The following is an 18,613-nucleotide window of genomic DNA, read 5'->3' on the forward strand; positions in this document are numbered from 1 at the left end:
TTGTGTGCATTGTTCAGATGTGTATAAACAATGGCACACAAGGTTTCTTTCTTGTTGGATATAAGAATAATGAGTGATGATTAATGAATGTATTTCTTCTTGCTTTAGCAAGCAGCATCTTTTATTTGGTGCATCAGACTCAAAAACAACAGAACAGCTAATTAATAAATACTGGCATGTAATAAAGCACTCACATTTCCAAACGTATACAGTACTGAATGCTTCGAGGATATTTACATGTTTACATATGCACATATTGACAAAGACTTAAAAAGTCCACTTTTCAAAATGATTTCATATCAAAATTACAACGAATGCAAGAAAAACTGCAATTGTTGCGCAATGTTGACATTTGGTAATGTTCACCACCTTTGAGGTGTTTTTGTGACCCATCAGAAAATCTTGACCAAACTAATCTGAAGTCAACAGTCCTGGAACATTACTTTATACAGTAATCATGCTAAAGACGTGCAAAGGTCTAGGTTTATCCATCCATTGATAGCTAGCTGTTACTCTTCTTTCTTGCCATTAGCTAGCACTGTCTGCTTTCCCTGTTGCTCCTTTTTGTTGGTTTCAGGCATAAAAAGTGCTTGGATATCCAACATGGCCTTTCGAATATTCTGACCAAAGCGGAATGAGTCCTGGAGGGAAGAACAGGGAAGAGAAATTGACCACAAGTATGCAACAGAAATTGAGAAGAATGTTTTAACTATAGTCCCTTTATTGATATTTATTAGTTTCTTCTTATATTTTTAAAAGTTTGTGTTGGGTGTTCTTACTGTTTCAGGGCAAGAGAACTTGCAGGAGATGTGGAATGTGATGAGGTTCTCTCCAATAATGATATAAGATACGCCATAACCATCATCGGCCACCTGGGGGCAGAGAGGTGCCATTGTCCCTTTTCATTGTACTGTACAATACATCACCCATACGAGTTTTATAATTTAATCCTATGAAGCTTAATTTTGTACTCAAACTCACCGGGCCGAACCCCACACCAGCGCCTACATAGTTTGGGAATTTGTTGATGTCAACCAAGTTGAGTTGCTGCTGAGGTGTTTGGCTGGTGGACAACTTCCAGGGCTCCGAAAGAACCTGCAGAACAAGGATGAGATTAGTATTGTAGTAGGGCAAAGGGGACATAGAAAGGGTTAAGATGGTGTGAACCAAGAATGTATATAGGCCTATGTAGTTTTGTTATTCATTCTGCACCTCCTCATTAATACTATTGATGTTAATCTATTTATTCAATTAAAGGGTTGATCAAAATTCTATTTTCTTATCGTCCTTGTGGAAAAAAATAAGGCTATGGTTGGTTATTATGATAATCAAATTCCTGTTTGGGATTCGGCCTTGCCCTCGGTTGGATAACCTTGTCAAAGACAAAGCCTGAGTGATAATAAACTTAATGTGTAACAGTCGCTTACTTTGTGTATAAAGTGAGCTAACAATCATGTGGAATCCCCCTGCCCTTTACTGGCAGCAAGGGTGTACTGTATATACAGTACTGTATATACAGTTGATTGTTTATTGATTATAATTGAACCACTATCACTATCACTAAACACGGGTGAAATTCCCCCGAACACCTGTCTGTAGAAAAAAACAGGGATGTGGGCAGGGAAGCAAACCTACCTTCTATGATGTCACTGAGCATCATGAAAGTACTGAAAAACCCACCCACCTCAGACATCAACAAGTAACAACATTATGAAAATTACAAAATTGTCCGGGTGAAAATCACCCGTGTTTAGTGTTCTAGGGTTAAATAAAGCAGCAAAACAAACAGTGTTCCGGTCTCTGCAGCCTTCATCTGGTATACTGAACAGTGTGTTCAAGGTGCAAGATCCTCGTCCCGGGTTCTGTTTCCTATTCGGTTCAGTATAAAATAGCCTCACTTATTTGGTGAGGCAGCAGATTTGAACCGGAAACACCTTGTGTTCCCGGTATAAATCTGGGAAACCCATGACTACAGTCATGCACAGAGTCTATATAATAAAAAGGGAGAGAAAGAGATACAGATATGGAAGAGTGAAGACAGTCAGGAAGAAAGACAGTCTATGATTTTCGTGATATCTAAAATGCACAGGACACCTCTATATAACCCTGGAATGACCCACACTGCCACTGACCTTTTTAAGAAACGGGGAGTCGACACCCAGATATTTGGACATGATATAGAGACAGAAGAGATGGCGGTCGATACCAGAGCCGGTCATGGCCAGCCTGTACATGTTCTGATGCTTATCTGCTGCTTGGCGGAACAGGGAAAGTCTCTGGGCAGTCTGATCACAGAACAGAACAAAAAACAACAAACTCTTATCACTGGACATACAAGCCTTAGTGTGTCACGTTAATGTCACAGCAAACAGATTCACCCTCCGTACGGATGCAGGGCAAACCTCAGCTGAGGAGACCAGAGTCCATGGAGTTGACGGGCAGACTCAGACCTCTGGATCCTGGTGACCGAGTCCCAGTAGAGACAGTGAGGTCACCATGATAGTCAACGTGACAAACTGCTAGCACTCAAATCTGACATTGGATAGTTCAAAGGGCACACACGTATGCTTAAAGGACCACTTCACCACTTTTGTGGTGAAGTGGTCCAGTGGTCTAATGTTCATGATAAAACACCACCATTTTTTCCTACTCAGTCTGTGTCTCATAGGAGGGCTTTGGGCAGTTCGGACACCCGTCCACCAGTGACATCATCATTAGGCAGATTTTTTTTTAAACAAGATTTGTTTTAAAATATATTTAGATTTTTATTATCGTGAGAACGATGGCTTCAACTTTTGCATTGCAACTTTTCAGGAAAAGAAAGCCTGCCGTTTCTATTAGCTTGGATTCACCATCGATGATGTCACTGGTGGATGGGTTTCTGAACTGCCCACAGCCTTCCTATGAGACACAGACTGAGTAGGAAAAAAATTGTGGTATTTTATCATGAACATTAACTTAGGACCAATTATAGGAAGAGAAGTTGAAAAGTGGTGAAGTGGTCCTTTAAGTAAGTGATCTCTGGTCTTCTATTGTGGTTCCCTTTATTGACAAATTGTGTGTGTGTGTGTGTGTGTGTGTGTGTGTGTGTGTGTGTGTGTGTGTGTGTGTGTGTGTGTGTGTGTGTGTGTGTGTGTGTGTGTGTGTGTGTGTGTGTGTGTGCTTACTGTTGCCCCCTGCTCGTCCATGGCTCTAACAAAGGCCACAGCTTCAGAGGTGCAGGAACGCACAGTCTCTGTGCGACCATCTCGGAACATGCGAGTCATGGACGACTCGTACGTCAGACGGAACACTCCCTGGTCCTACAGTAAGAACACATTTACACTCGTTTAGTTCAGATACAGTAGTGAGCTTGTAGATTTGGTATTTTCACTTAACCAAAATAGTGATGCAACCCTTATATTTAACCAATGAAAGTATCGACAACAATAGTTTGTGACTAAATAATAACTACATCGGAAACATCGGAACATTCTATTTCCTGAAAATCTAACCCCAACAGCAACACTATATTGATACGGAGGAAGACAACAGTGATAAACAACTAACGAATAGCGAATGCATTGTGACTGCAGTGCTATTTTTGCACATTTTAGAAAAAATCTTGAAAGTGTGAGAACTACTGATTTAGAAGGCATTTGTAGAGTCGTCTCAGGTGTTAAGGGGTTAACTCATTTTGCTGGGGACCACCCGGAACCCCCCCCCCCCCCCCCCCACACACACACACACACACACCAGGGGTGATCTGCAGACTGAAAACCCCGGAACCTACCCTGAACTGGGCCAGCTGCAGAGCCAGCTGAATAAAGGCATCAGGGCTGGTTCTGCTCTTCTTAATCAGACCTTTCCCAAACTCTGTAAACAGACAGCCGTGGAAGTCCACGTCATCAGCAATGTTCTTGGCAAACCGGTATGAATTCTCAGTTATTTCTTGGCACTAAGAGGGAGGAAAAAACATTTTCAATACATTGTTGAAGGCAGCCTAATTTTCTTTTATTTTTCTTTATTTTTTTTACCAATACCCTGCTGGTAACAACTGAGGTTAGACCATAAACCGTTTATCTCTATGAGGACATTTTATTATATACACTATGTGGTTTTAATGTCGTACTTCTTTTGGAATTTGCCACTGTAACCGAGTGGGGTAAGGCAGGCCCTGCTTGTTCGAGTCCCCCTTGCAGTGTCCCTCCTCAGTGTAGCCAAGATGGAAACAGTCTGTTGCAAGCACATACTACATAAACACAGATAGGGGCAATGATGGTTCAGAATTACTGATTAATGACATACTTTGGACAAGACTGATTTCAAATACTTCACAAGGTATTTGTATACCTCCCACATGTGTCCTATGATCGGTGCGTCTGCCCAGGAATGTTCTGTGTTCACACCCATTTTGCCATTGGTGTAAGAGATCAAATTGAAAGACTTGTCAAACCACCTGAGAAAAGGAAATAAGTTCATTATTGAAACACCAGTGGTGTAAAATAACTATGCACATCTACTCAATACTTTTTGAGGCGCAGGTGTTCGGGTGAATTTCACCATATTATGATGAGAAATATTTTTTATGGAATATATTACATCAGGTAAAATGTATCCGGGCTTAGTGATGGTTTGAGTCAAAGTTAAGTAAAAAATCTAAATGTGAGCACTTTTGGCACCACGGCTGAAAACATGAACAGGCTTCCCTCGTCTTCGTCTCTGCCTATACCTGTCGTAGCATTTCCCATGCAGCAGGGATTTGGCGTAACTGTCCAGTGAAGCGGTCCTCTCGGGGTCATAACCCTGTGCCTCGTCATCCAGCGTCAGGAAGAAGGCAGCTGACTCAACAGCATCTAGAGACGCTCTGTTCACTCCATGGCCGAAGTACCTCATACGAGCCCGGGCCCAAGGGATTCTGGGAAAGAGAGCACAATGACGGTTTGACTATCCCATGTGTGTGTGTGTGTGTGTGTGTGTGTGTGTGTGTGTGTGTGTGTGTGTGTGCTTGCGTGCGTGTATTAGGGATGCGTGTAAAAGTGTCCAAAATAAAAATCGATTACTATAATTCAATATTAACGATTAATTGATAGTCAACCAGGGGGGCTGCGTTTATTTTAATTTTATAATAAACCATAAAAAATAAACCATTTAAACCATCACTTGTGGAAAAACAAATCTATGCTGTTATCCATCCACATAAATGTTGTCTCAATCGGGCTAATGCTAACAGATACCATTACCATCAATACCAATAATGCAGGTACACTTTGGTAGACCTGTAGCCCTGTACTCAACATTGCACCATAAAGCATTCAAGTCACCTGCAATAGGCCTAAGCTAACAAAATATCCTCTAAAAAGTATCCTCTAAAATGTAGTTACTTTGGGCAGGGTTTGGATGACAATATAGCCTTTGCAACAGATCTTATTTTTATAAAATAAATATAATCGATTAATCAGACCCATCCCTAGTGTGTGTGTGTGTGTGTGTGTGTGTGTGTGTGTGTGTGTGTGTGTGTGTGTGTGTGTGTGTGTGTGTGCACACGCGTGTGTGTGTGTTAGAGCACATAAGTTAAACATTTGAGTTATTATTATTATAGTTAATTATATGACAGATATAACAAAAAACTAAATATTACATTTTAGTTAAGTGAGCTAAATTAAAAAAAAATGCCTTTACAAAGAAATTATAACTAACTGAAACTGTATTGTGTGTTGGCAAAACTAAAATTAACAAGGTGGAGAGTCTTTATCTGTATCCACTAATTCAAACTACCTGAAATTGAAAACATCCTACTATAAGTCTATAATCCTACTATAAATGCGCCACGTCTCTGCGTGCGTGCGTGTGTGTACGGTTGTAATGCACGTAACTCGAGAACCGTTTGACCCACCGACCTCACATTCGACCAGCTCAGTGGCCTTGTGGTTAGAGTGTCCGCCCTGAGACTGGGAGGTCGGGGTTCAATCCCTGGCCGGGTCATACCAAAGACTCTAAAAATGGGACCCAGTGCCTCCCTGCTTGACACTCAGCATCAAGGGTTGGATTGGGGGTAAGTCCCTGCGACATACTAGCGTCATGTCCAGGGGGTGTACTTGTACATCAAGCTGCCTCACGCTACAGAAACAGGAGATAGGCTCCTGTTTCTATGGGCCTCATGGCTCGGCAAGGCTACTTACTTACTCACATTCGACACACGCATTCCACACCCCCACAAGGAGTGCAGTGCCAGGTATCGAATTGGTCAGACCCACGGTTCTCCAGAACCACCACAAAAGGCTCTGGTCAGGCTCTGCCAGTGGGCCTAATGAGGCCAACTCCTTTCACCTGGGCCAGGCTCTGCCAGTGGGCCTAATGAGGCCAATTCCTTTCACCTGTGCAATTTCCAGCCTCTGCCTCAGCCAATTGAGGCTCAACCAATCAGGCTCTGCCAGTGGGCCCAATAGAGCGTCGCAGTCCCGCCTCCTACCCTGGACCAGGAAATGAAACTCAATGCATTATTCTCATAGACATTTCTTAAAGTATTTATTTAAAGACGGTTACGCCGCGGACAAAGCCAACTCGAGTCGTGACAACTCATGACAACACAAACAATATTTTGGACCAAACAAATAATTAGAAAGAAGAAAAAAACGGCAGGTTACAACACTTTTTTTGTTGTTTTTCTTCTTTGTAATTATTTGTTTGATCCAAAATATTGTTTGTGTTGTCATGAGTTGTCACGACTCGAGTTGGCTTTGTCCGCGGCGTAACCGTCTTTAAATAAATACTTTAAGAAATGTCTATGAGAATAATGCATTGGGTTTCATTTCCTGGTCCAGGGTAGGAGGCGGGACTGCGACGCTCTATTGATTGCCAAGTACACTTTTCAGTTTTCAGTACTGAAAACTGAAAAGTGTACTTGGCAATCAATTGGGTCACACACACACACACACACACACACACACACACACACACACACACACACACACACACACACACACACACACACACACACACACACACACACACAGGCACATACACAGATCTCCATGTGGGACACCGGCTGACAGTTAAAACGGGTGCTATATGGCAATGTATATCATTAGGTTCCCAAGTTGCATCGTTCCCAAGTAGGCCGGTGGCCAACTGCGACGTACAGGTCTAGTATGGAGTAAAAAAAGAAAAGAAAAAAAAACACTTGATGTTCAGCTACAGTACCTGTTCCCTGCAGTCAGGGCAGCCAGTTTCAGTTCTCCCGGCTGGGGCTCTGTGGTGTCATTGAGGATCCTCTGGAACTGCATCTCGAGCTCACTGGGCTTGAGATGGCGTCCCCCAGTGTACAGCCACACCTGGAAGAACCGGCCCTTGTGGTAGACTACCAAGTGCTTCCGGTCTGTAAGGTGCTGCACAATGTCTGAATGAGAGAGAAAGTACAAAATAACTCATCAGTTAAAGCCATGTTGGAAAAGTATAGAGAAAGGGCAGGAAAAAAGGTAAAATATCATAGGTGTAATCGACTAGCACTCACTCACGCACCTACCCACTCACCCACACACACACACACACACACTCCCATTAGAACACAAACAGTCAAATTCTGTGTTAACGGTAATTTATCCCACTGTACACATGTAACCAGCGGTCCATGTACATTTAACACTGAATTAAATGAACACTGATATTCTTTTACAGTGCAGACTGGTTGAACTGTAAGTTTAAAGTTGCTTTGATGATATACCTGTCTCAACCCCAGGCAAGCGTGTAGTGTTGAACATCCTCTCCATCTGATTGGAACACATAGGAACGATGCCCAAGGCCCGCAGCTGGGAAGGACAAAGAGAGACATGTTATTCATGAGTCCAAGCTGTGGTTATCTTTCATTCTTTTTTCTTTTGTTGAGGTACCCCCCCCCCCCCCCCCTCCCGACGGAAGAGTACAGAGGGAATGAGCAAGAACATAATTAGGAGTACTACAGACGTGACAAGGGACTGTAAGAAGATGCAGGGAGTGTAGGAAATGGAATGATTCACAAACAAAAGGTAAAATAACGGAGACACTCACAGGCTCGTGCTCTCCTCGCTCCAGTTTGCGTCTGTACTGCAGCATGGCGTGGACCACATTCCCTGCCCGCGCAGCCTGCCTGTGTGTTGGGCTCATGTACAGGAGGTCCTTCACACAGACAAATCAACATAAGACACAAGTTTTTCACTATTCTGGATATAGGCATTTATAGAGGTAAGTTGATGGATCATATGGCATAAAATGTATATATATGGGATCGATTCCAATTTCTAAATATAAGCTTTTACAGAGCAACGTGCATGTCTGCTCTGATCCAATTTATATATAATCTGCTCTTTATGGGCATTGGATAATAGATATCCTATGCAAAATGGACCCTTGCAAATCGCATGAGCATTAGCAAATCCAACAGATATACAGAAATGTAACCTAACCTGCATGCATGCATGCTTAAAGGATATAACGTAACCTGCATAAAGCATGATCAAATGTTTCATTCATTATACATTAGGGGCGACTGTGGCTCAAGAGGTAGAGCAGGTCGTCCAATGATCCATGGGTCGGCGGTTCGAATCCCGGCTCCTCCTGTCTACATGTCGAAGTGTCCTTGGGCAAGACACTGAACCCCAAATTGCTCCCGATGTGCTGGTTGGTACCTTGCATGGCTTCCGCCGCAATCGGTGTTTGAATGTGTGTGTGAATGGGTGAATGTAATGCACAATCTATGTAAAGCGCCTTGGATAAAGGCGCTATATAAATGCACCATTTACCATTTATATAAATGCACCATTTACCATACATTTTACCATTTTTCACTTAGCACTTCTCCTTACGCAAGATAACGAAGCAATGAAAACAACATCAGTGTACTCTCTTACCATGACGTAGAAGTTACTGTTGACCATTATAGGACTCCTGCCTCTGAGGTAGATGTACTCCTCCCACCAGTCGCTCACCTACGTAGGATAAGAAATACATGAGGTCAAATGGTTCCACAGGAATTATTTGCCAATTCTGAACCATTCCTTAAGGAATACATACATAATTTGCTGTCCACCAAGATTTGAGGAGGAGGTATCTCTGAAGTCGGGGCGCTATGGAATCTTTAAAGTTATTGGCTAAAATCTCCATTTGATTGTACTGTTCATTGTCAAGCAGCGGACGGACCGACTCAAGGTACTGTTGGAAAGAGACAGGGCCATGTTATGTCAGGACATTGGACTGTGGTGATCTGTAAATCATAACGAGAGAGATGATTGTACTCAATGTATTATAGTCATGGAAGGTCAATCAATCCAGACAATCTCTGTACTCTGTACACAGATTGTCAGTGTCCCACCGCTCCCCAGCCTCACCCTGAGGATGGTGTCATCCACACTAGGCACAGGGAGCCGTGGCAAGGAAGCCTGGAAGCTGTAGAGGAGTGGTCTGCGCCCCGAGAACATCTTCACCAAGCTCTGGAAACAGATAATGACAAAGCTACAGTAGTATAAAACATAATAAATAAAGAAAAACCTATTTTTATTCACAGTTGAATCCATATATCATACATAAAGAGACCATTTTGCAATGAATGGCATCACCAAACAGTACCAATTGTTGCTGAACAGTCATTATTTATGTTTATGTCACATGTGTTTGAATTTCATTCATGAATCTATCTTTTCTCCAGGGAGTGGGACTTATTTTCGCTGGACTTTTCAAAATCTGTGCGTTCTTGCTAATGAGTTCACAGACAGATCACAGTAACATACTAAAGAAAAATAAACACGTAAATGGACGGACGCACCAGCCACACTTTAGTAGAGGGGTTCATCTTTCCATGGGATTCAAAGATCCATCCATGGTAGGAGAGCAGGGCTTTGAGAGTGTATTTCAAGAGGTAGATGAGGAACAGCCAGAGACCAGTGGCAAACAGGATGGCACTCAAGACGGTCCGGGTCTGCACTGACATGCTGTCTCTGTTCAGAAGAAGGCACAAGCTGTTACAATCTTTACACTGTCATGTACAGTATAAAAAAATACAGTAAGATATAGCACTTCACATTAAGGCTGCACAATACATCGTTATCGCATCGTTATCGAGGTATGAACATGCGCAATATCAGTATCGCAAAAAGGCAACGGTATCGTATATTGTTGATATTTCGATATGTCGTTGATATATTGTGAGCGATATTGACTTGTTATTATGTCGTTTTTTCATTCTTTGCAATCTTGCAACACTTAAAAATGTAACGGTAAATGGTCCAAATGGACAATGACCTGATCATGAACAATGAGGGCATGGGGGAATGAGGAACACCAGAATATGTCTAGGAATATGTGATGTAATGAGCAAGGTTTGATACGCATTGTCGACTTTATTGTATTTTTATTTTTTGTTTTTCATGTGTGTTTGTGCTGTGTTTGTCCTTTGCTATTGTGTGTTTGTTCAAAAAATAAATAAAAATCTAAGTGATAAAAAAATAAAAAAAATGTAACGGTAATATGATATTGTATCGATATCGCAAAATTTTATATCGCAATAATTTGTATAAATACAGAGATATGAAATGTTGTCCATATCCTGCAGCCCTACTTCACATTCTAATGTTTTGTGTCTCTTAGTCAAGTATGGTATTAATTTACCAAAAAAATAATAAGAATAAGAAAGAAGTTATAATATAAAGATTGGCGGTTTCTGCTAGACAACAGTCATATGCGGTAAGGTTTCTGACCTCTGCGGTAGGTTCTCCGTGATGCTGTCGATCATGCCCAGAGAGGGGTCTATGCGGACGTACAAGGTGCTCATGATAGCGATGACAACTATCAACCAGCTGGACGGGCTGGCAGGGTAGACACCAGTTAATACGCCATTCTAAAGAGGGGGGAAACAGTGATGTCACTCTCCAAACAGGCCTGCTTCACTACCATTCAACTTGCATTCAGTCCCTGCAAAACTGTCAAAATGCTCTATGATCTATAGTACAGGAAATCTATGTAAAATACAGGATCAACCTCTAACTAATTGCAAAAAAACCGAACTCAGCTGATTTTGCATCTTCAATATTAAATTTGGCCATAGCAACTTGCCCAAATGTGCTGACCTCATTACATTTTGGCAAGTTGCTATGGCCAAATTTAGCCCAATGAGTGTTTTTATGCAAAACTAATGCTTGGAATGGCTTCAACATCATGACAACAACCTAGTTTGATATGTCACATGCTACTTAAAGCATAAGGAAATTTAGAAAATATTGCCTTATAATAGGATGTCAATGGTGGCCAGACTGTACAGGCCATTTTCAACACTTTCCCCTCAGACAATTCCAGGCAACTTTCTTTCTGTTATTCAGGATATATTGAAGATGCAAAATCAGTTGAGTTTGGTTTTTTTGCAATTAGTTAGAGGTCAAATTACATTATTACTGGACTACTAGGGGATCTAAGGATGATAGACTAATTCACCCTGAAATCTCATGTAGACATATTGGGCAGTATTACGCGTGTCTTAAGTGTGGTCAATGCTCTTTGGCCACTCAGAATAGCCAAATGGCATTGATCACGCCCCCAGGTCTTAAGTTAAGTAATAAGACCTGGTACTTAAGACACGCAAAATACAGCCCATTGAGTCATACAACTTTGTCAAACGTCTTGTCTCACCTGCACGTAAGACTGTTTTTGCACAAAGGCCTGCACCTTATGTAGGCTACTGTACACATCTGCACCTTTTGCTGTTTATTTTCCTTTTGAATATACTGCTGCAGTTTATTTACATAGTGCTATTATTCTCGTGTACGTAGCATTACGCTATGTATATTTTAATTAAAAAAAAGAAGCATATGGCTACCGTACAGTATACTACAGGAGAGGTTCTGTACCTTATCATTTCGGACCTGTAAGGGTCAGAGTTGGGGTGTAACTAGTAACAGAGTAAGAGTAACTAGTTACTGTAATCACACTACTTTGGTCGGTAACGAGTAATATAACGACACTACTCCTCCAAATTGGTAATCACATGGTTGGTAATCACCTGGTCTGGTCACTTTGGAAGTTCCTAGTTAGTAGTTCCTTGTGTCCTGCTGCTGCTTTCAGCAGTGTTGCGTTGGAGAATGCTGCTTTCAGCAGTGTTGCGTTGGAGAATGCACACAACTAAGGACTCCTTAGTTGTCATCTCCTTAATAAGGAGATGAGTGAACAGGTATGCGACTTTACTGTGAGCTGAAAAGGTGCGCCGGCAACGCACTACACATTTTTTTTATTCCTTCACTTGTTCAACAACCTGGTATTAAAGATCATAAAGAAATATCTTGTGTATGTCCTCCTTATTAGGATTATAAAGATTTGTTAAGTGGCAAATTATGTGACAATGCATCTCAGGGGATTTTATGGATTAATCAAGTAATGTAAGGCATTACTTTTTTCAAAAGTAATGTGTAATGTGTAGTGTATTACTTTTTTGAGTAACAGACCCCAATTTGGTTCCTAATCCTCCTAACTAACAATACCGGTCCTAACTAACAATAGCTGTCCAGGCACATACCACATATAGGCGCATGCCTGGCAGCGTGTTGCGGGTTCGAGTCTTGGCTTTGCTGTATGTCATTCCCAGTCTCTCTCCCTTTTTCCTCTCTCTCTTCACTGTGTCCTATCAATAAAGGCAGAAAATCCCCCCCAAAAAACAATACCTTTGCTAGGTACCCCTGGACCCCTGAGTGTCCCTGGATCCCACTTTGAGAACCACTGTACGGTCTTTTACCTTAAACTGTATAGCTCTTTTCCTCCACGCTGTCACCCCTGACAGATAGATGTTTTTGATGACCTCTTGGCTCAGTTTAATGTCCAGGCCATCTGGATGTACGGTGAACTGGAAGCCCACCGCCTGGTGCGCCTCCGCCATCTCTAAGGACCTTCCTTCGGTAGCTCCTGACCACAACAATAACAATATTTGATCCATTTACAATTACACCAACAATATAATCTCACAGCAGTTTACCTGCTACATTTGCTTGAATATAACTGCAGCAAAAATAATTAATCGGCTAATAATAATTGTCTCCACCAGGCCGAAGGCATGGGGAGAGTATGTTTTGCACTCCGTCCGTGTGTGTGTGCGTCCATCTGTTACCAGCTAATCTCCGGCACCATTAACATTAACCCGGTCGGTGCCAAATGTTGCACGCACACTCCCTGGAAGAACATTGGGCCTCATGCGCCAACCGTTGTTAAGAAGTTCTTAAGAGGAAATTTGTTCTTAGACCCACTTAGGAAGTTTTTAAGAAGGTTTTGGGATCCCTCAATGTTTTCTTAGCTGTAATTTGTTCGTAGGTAAGAACAGAATCTACGCACACTGTGGAGCACTCTTAGGGTGCCTTTTTTGTTCTTAAGTGCAATCTGAAAACAAAGGAAAAACAGCGCCCTCTGCATGATGCTCAAAGTTTGGTCTGAGGACCTCAAAGGGTCCTTGAGGAAGTTCCAGGCAGTCCACGGCAAAATATGGAACATTTTACACTTTAATCCCATTTTATACTTTGATAATAGCCAATCTACAAGCTCACAAACGTGTCCCATTACTGCCCATTTTGAGCTTGTAGATCGGCTATTTTCGAAACATTTTGATAAATCTTCAAAACATTTCCCTAGCAGAAAATATTTTCATATGGGGGTCTGCAGAATGCATGTCAATTTGGGGGTCCTTGTCATGAAAATGTTTGAGAACCACTGGTTTAGACTTTACAACCCAACCCAAACAAACACACCATACCCACCACATAACCCCCACCCCACCCGCCATCATCCCCCCCCTTTACACCCCCACCCCGTATACCAACAGCCACCACCTCCATTTTCCTGTAAGCTTCCTACCTGCTAGCCCCCCTATCCCACCCCTTGCACCACGATATCACCCTCAACACCCCTATTTCCTCACCATTACATACCAAGCAGTTGCTGCCTTAAAGCCCCTCCATATCCATGCACCCTCCAGTGCTAACATGTTTTATATCCACTACTATCCACTACTTCTGAACATGACATATGGATAATATGATAATTTCAGCAAATTTACATTGATGTCTAGTGGTGAAAGTTGACTATTGTGAGATAAATAATAAAATACATTCATGAATATTGAAAATATTGAAATATTGAAAATATGAACATTTCTGTTCACTTCAGTACCTCCACACCACAGTACTATTGCTTTTTAATGTTTGGAGTCTGGTGTTCCACCATATTTAGACTTTAGTTTAGGTATTCTTGACTTCACTCAACTTTATTTCTGTGTATGAGGTCCTGTGATTTCTGTGTGCTGAAATCACACACAGGTGTGACTGCAGGCAAGGCCATGGAGTCATGCAAAAAAACACCCACCTGGGTAAAACACAGGTAGGAAAGTGAATTCCCAATGCCTTATATGGGATTGCTGGGGCGGTTCCGGGTCTGGGGCGGGTCTGCAGAATGCATGTCAATTTGGGGGTCCTTGACATGAAAATGTTTGAGAACCACTGGTTTAGAGTTCACAACCCAACCCAAACAAACGCACCATACCCACCACATAACCCCCCCCCCCGCCCCCCCCCCCAGTTGACTATTGTGAGATAAATAATAAAATACATTCATGAATATTGAAAATATTAAAAATATTAAAAATGTGAAAATTTCTGTTCACTTCAGTACCTCCACAGTATTATTGATTTTTAATGTTTGGAGTCTGGTGTTCCACCATATTTAGACTTTAGTTTAGGTATTCTTGACTTCACTCAACTTTATTTCTATGTGTGAGGTCCTGTGAGCTGCAATCACACACAGGTGTGACTGCAGGCAAGGCCATGGAGTCATGCAAAACTACACCCACTAGGGTGAACACAGGTAGGAAAGTGAATTCCCAATGCCTTATATGGGATTGGTGGGGCGGTTCCCTATGGTAATTAGGATGCTAATTAGGATATGTGGGGCGTCTACCTATGATAATTTGAATGAACTGGCACACCCCTTCAAGTTACGAGGATTTGGATTCATCATCATAAGAACATGCTTACGAACAATTCTGCCTACTTAAGAACGTTTCATGAATCTGACTGGACTTCTCTTAGGAATTCACTTAGGAAGAAATGTAAGAGGAAAAGTTAGGAACTTATTGGCGCATGAGGCCCAATGAACCTCTGCCACCAGGAGGCCGACTTTTCTTTTAAAGATTTGTTTTAGGCTTTTCTGCCTTTATTAATAGTATCAAGTGAAGATAGACAGGAAAGAGGGAGAGAGAGAAGGGGAGAGACACGCAGCAAAGGTCGTCATGAACGGGACTCGAACACGCGACACACTGTCAGGCCAAAGCCTATATGTGGCATGCGCCTGGACCACTTGGCCAGCGGGCGCCCCAGGAGGCATTTAACCAGACTATTGTTATTTTAAATGAGCGATACTTTGGCACGCTACTTGTCCCACAGTTTGGGTAGCATGCAGTTGAGCCATATGTCAAATGGAGTGGGAGGGTGTATGTAAGTGATTACGGCAACCACACTTTGCAATTTTTCAAAATTGCGACTTTTCTAATTTTATATTACTCCTCCAGATTCTGTCCAAAAATCCCGCAAATAATTACACACTATCTCTATAGTCTTGTGTTCAAGACGCATCTGTCCGATATTTCATATTCCATCCTAATTTGCTAACATTGGCTTTCAAAGTTTGCAGGATTGACCCATTTTGAACAAAAAGACTCAAATCATGAACGCAGCGTACAATTTACGTGAAATCTTTCACAGACTTTCCTACTTGGCTGAGGAATATATCCCACCTTTTTCACATTGGTCTGTTATAGCGCCACTAACAGGTGGATTTTTGCAAAACACATTTTTGGAACAAAATGCCTCAAATCATCCAAGGCGTAAGAAGAAATTGCACCCTTTTCACATTGGCCTATTATAGCGCCACCAGGAGGCCACAACCTGACCTGCCCTGGTGGAGACCTGTGCCCGAAAACATCTAGTTTTCTTTGAATCAGTGAGTTGATATATTGCATCGAGTAGCCTCGGCTATGAAGGAGAAGTCATTTCAACAAGCTAATTAATGTTAAGTTAACATTAGTTAACTTGTTGAAATTTGAGCTAAAGCACGCACGCACGCACGCACGCACGCACGCACGCACGCACGCACGCACGCACGCACGCACGCACGCACGCACACACACACACACACACACACACACACACACACACACACACACACACACACACACACACACACACACACACACACACACACACACACACACACACACACACACACACACACACACACACACACACAGACAGACAGACAGACAGACAGACAGACAGACAGACAGACAGACAGACAGAGATAAGTGGTATTGAAGGTTACTTAATGTTGCCTGGCAACATGTCAGTCACAACAGAAAATGTTATGAGCTTGCCCAGCGTTGCCAGGGTTATTGCGATGCATCGATCAGCGTGTTTAGGTTTCAGTGCATTGGCCCGGGTTGTGTGGGTAAAATAGGCTTCCCTCTCAATGATCAAGCTCTGGTCTGACGTCACACACAACCTCCCTATCCATATCTCCCTCTCTGTCTCTCGCTCACTGATCAAGTTCTGTCCCAAAGTCATACACAACAGAAACTGTTGTGTATGACAATCACAATCACAATAAATGTGCTTAAACCCAATCCCAAACAACCAACATATGACTACTTACTGGCTGCAAGACTATGGGAATTAGATAGTATGGAATAAATCACACATAATTATGAAAAGATGGTCCCCTGCTTATGACCTAAAAATGAAAAATAAATAAAGTATTAAACATGAACTATGCCAAAGGCAAACATTTGCACATTGCACCCACCCCCAATCCAACCCCTTCCTTGCTTTTGGTATTTTTACACATGTACTTCATTCTCTAATGTTAACTTGTACTATTACTTCTTATCTGTGATAATTTGGTGGACTATTTTGTCTCTGTTTTTTATCTAGCTTGGTTGCTGGTTTCAAAATATTTGTATAACTAATTCAATGTCACTAATTTCCATGTATATGATGCCATAATACTAGAAACACAACTGACAATAAAACAAGAGTAGAAATCACGGCCCAATGTTTTTCTGTAAATGTACTTTTACTGCTCCTAGTATTGATGATCTCTTGTATAGTATTGCATGTCTTTATACTGTAGCTAGCCATATGTCTTGATGAGGATCACAACAAGCCCTCAGGACATTTTGTATTATCCTTTTAGCAGTATTATTGTATAACTGTATGTACCTTTTACAAAGTGAATGGGCAATAACAATTGGATAATGGTCTATACCACTATAGTAACAGTCTGACCATGAAAGAAAAGAAAGAAAAGGTTATAAGATATTGTTAAAATCTCAAATACAAATAATGTAGCAGAGGACAGTGGTCCATAGCCAATTTTGACAACTGAATTGGTGGTCTTGATTTTGTTCCGTTTCATTGCTGTATTTTGTTACTGCAGCTGGTTGTACTGTACTGTATTGTTTGCCTCAATGGTTATCCATAAAAGGACCCACTGATATGGGATTTCAAGGTACACAAAAACACACACTATAGAGGTTATTTAGAATATTTCACAGTACTGTACATTGTCTTTTTAAATTCCAAAAATGAGTGTTTGCAGATCATAAATGTGTCTCTGTTAGGGCCAGGGGGACAAGGTAAGCTTGGATTTCTTTTTCCATGTCATATGACAGGGACAGCAGCCAAGTAGGACAAAGGTTAACCACCAGATATAGCGGCCGGTTAAGCATGTGCTCTAGCCTAGGATGGGCATGAAAATATAAACAGAGAGTACAGGCCACATTGTAAAGGGAGCTCCACTTGCTTTGGTTAACAAGATTCTATTTAATAGATACATTGAGTAACCATGAGTTAGAGACTAACCATATTCTCAATTTCTCATCTCACAATATTTCAAACAATAAACAAAACAAAACAGCCTATGACTGGTTTGTATGCATTTGCTTTGGTCTATATCTGGCCCATGACACATCTTTTACAGTTCACCCAACAAATCACACAAAGCATAAGATCTTTCATTCTTACTCAAAGCTGTAATTTGGTATTAGCCGTTTTAAATGCACTATATAAGTCAACCAGAACATCTATCTTCAGAAGATGCATGCAGAACAGTCTAAAATCCTCAAATTAATCATTCATTCAAACAGTACCTTTTTTGAATCAGATGCACTATAATCAGCTTATGAAGGTTGTTGTGACATTGGTTTGTGTCACAGTGGCAGTGGAATTCCTGTATGCTGTCTGACTGTATACAGTCTGTATGCTGTGTGACTCCAGTGTCCTTGGAGTGGCTTTCCTCAGGTACTGAGATCAGAGTTGTGCCCTCCTCTGTTCTCTAACACCCTCCGCCTCTCGCAACACACACACACACACACACACACACACACACACACACACACACACACACACACACACATACACACACACACACACACACACACACACACACACACACACACACACACACACACACACACACACACACACACACACACACACACACACACACACACACACACAACTTTCTCTCTCATTCCCTCCCTCCCTCATAGAAAGCTTCTGTTTGTAACCAAACACCATAGTTAGAT

General features: G+C 41.8%; 1 protein-coding gene across 1 annotated transcript; it reads right to left on the minus strand.

The window, feature by feature from the left end:
• Window positions 1-103: 103 nt before the first annotated feature.
• cpt1b (carnitine palmitoyltransferase 1B (muscle)) lies at window positions 104-18,386 on the minus strand. Its single transcript, XM_079502013.1, has 19 exons — window positions 18,176-18,386; window positions 12,728-12,894; window positions 10,707-10,846; window positions 9,776-9,947; window positions 9,342-9,443; window positions 9,028-9,165; window positions 8,865-8,942; window positions 8,026-8,133; window positions 7,703-7,787; window positions 7,183-7,378; window positions 4,712-4,897; window positions 4,333-4,438; window positions 4,112-4,231; window positions 3,773-3,937; window positions 3,168-3,302; window positions 2,133-2,285; window positions 982-1,095; window positions 780-872; window positions 104-641 (listed from the first exon to the last, which is right to left on the minus strand). Exons 2-19 carry the CDS (start codon window positions 12,866-12,868, stop codon window positions 510-512), a joined length of 2,364 nt encoding a protein of 787 aa, XP_079358139.1. The 5' UTR covers window positions 12,869-12,894; window positions 18,176-18,386; the 3' UTR covers window positions 104-509.
• Window positions 18,387-18,613: the final 227 nt, after the last annotated feature.

Source organism: Electrona antarctica (assembly GCF_951216825.1).
Source record: "Electrona antarctica genome assembly, chromosome: 5".
NCBI classification, from domain to species: domain Eukaryota; kingdom Metazoa; phylum Chordata; class Actinopteri; order Myctophiformes; family Myctophidae; genus Electrona; species Electrona antarctica.

Excerpts from the sequence above, each read along its gene's own strand:
- cpt1b (XM_079502013.1), bottom strand. The coding sequence starts at position 12,868 with ATGGCGGAGGCGCACCAGGCGGTGGGCTTCCAGTTCACCGTACATCCA. Across the intron at positions 7,788-8,025 it reads AGCGAGGAGAGCACGAGCCT|CTGCGGGCCTTGGGCATCGT; the intron begins GTGAGTGTCTCC and ends TGTCCTTCCCAG. Across the intron at positions 4,439-4,711 it reads CATGGGAAATGCTACGACAG|GTGGTTTGACAAGTCTTTCA; the intron begins GTATAGGCAGAG and ends TCCTTTTCTCAG.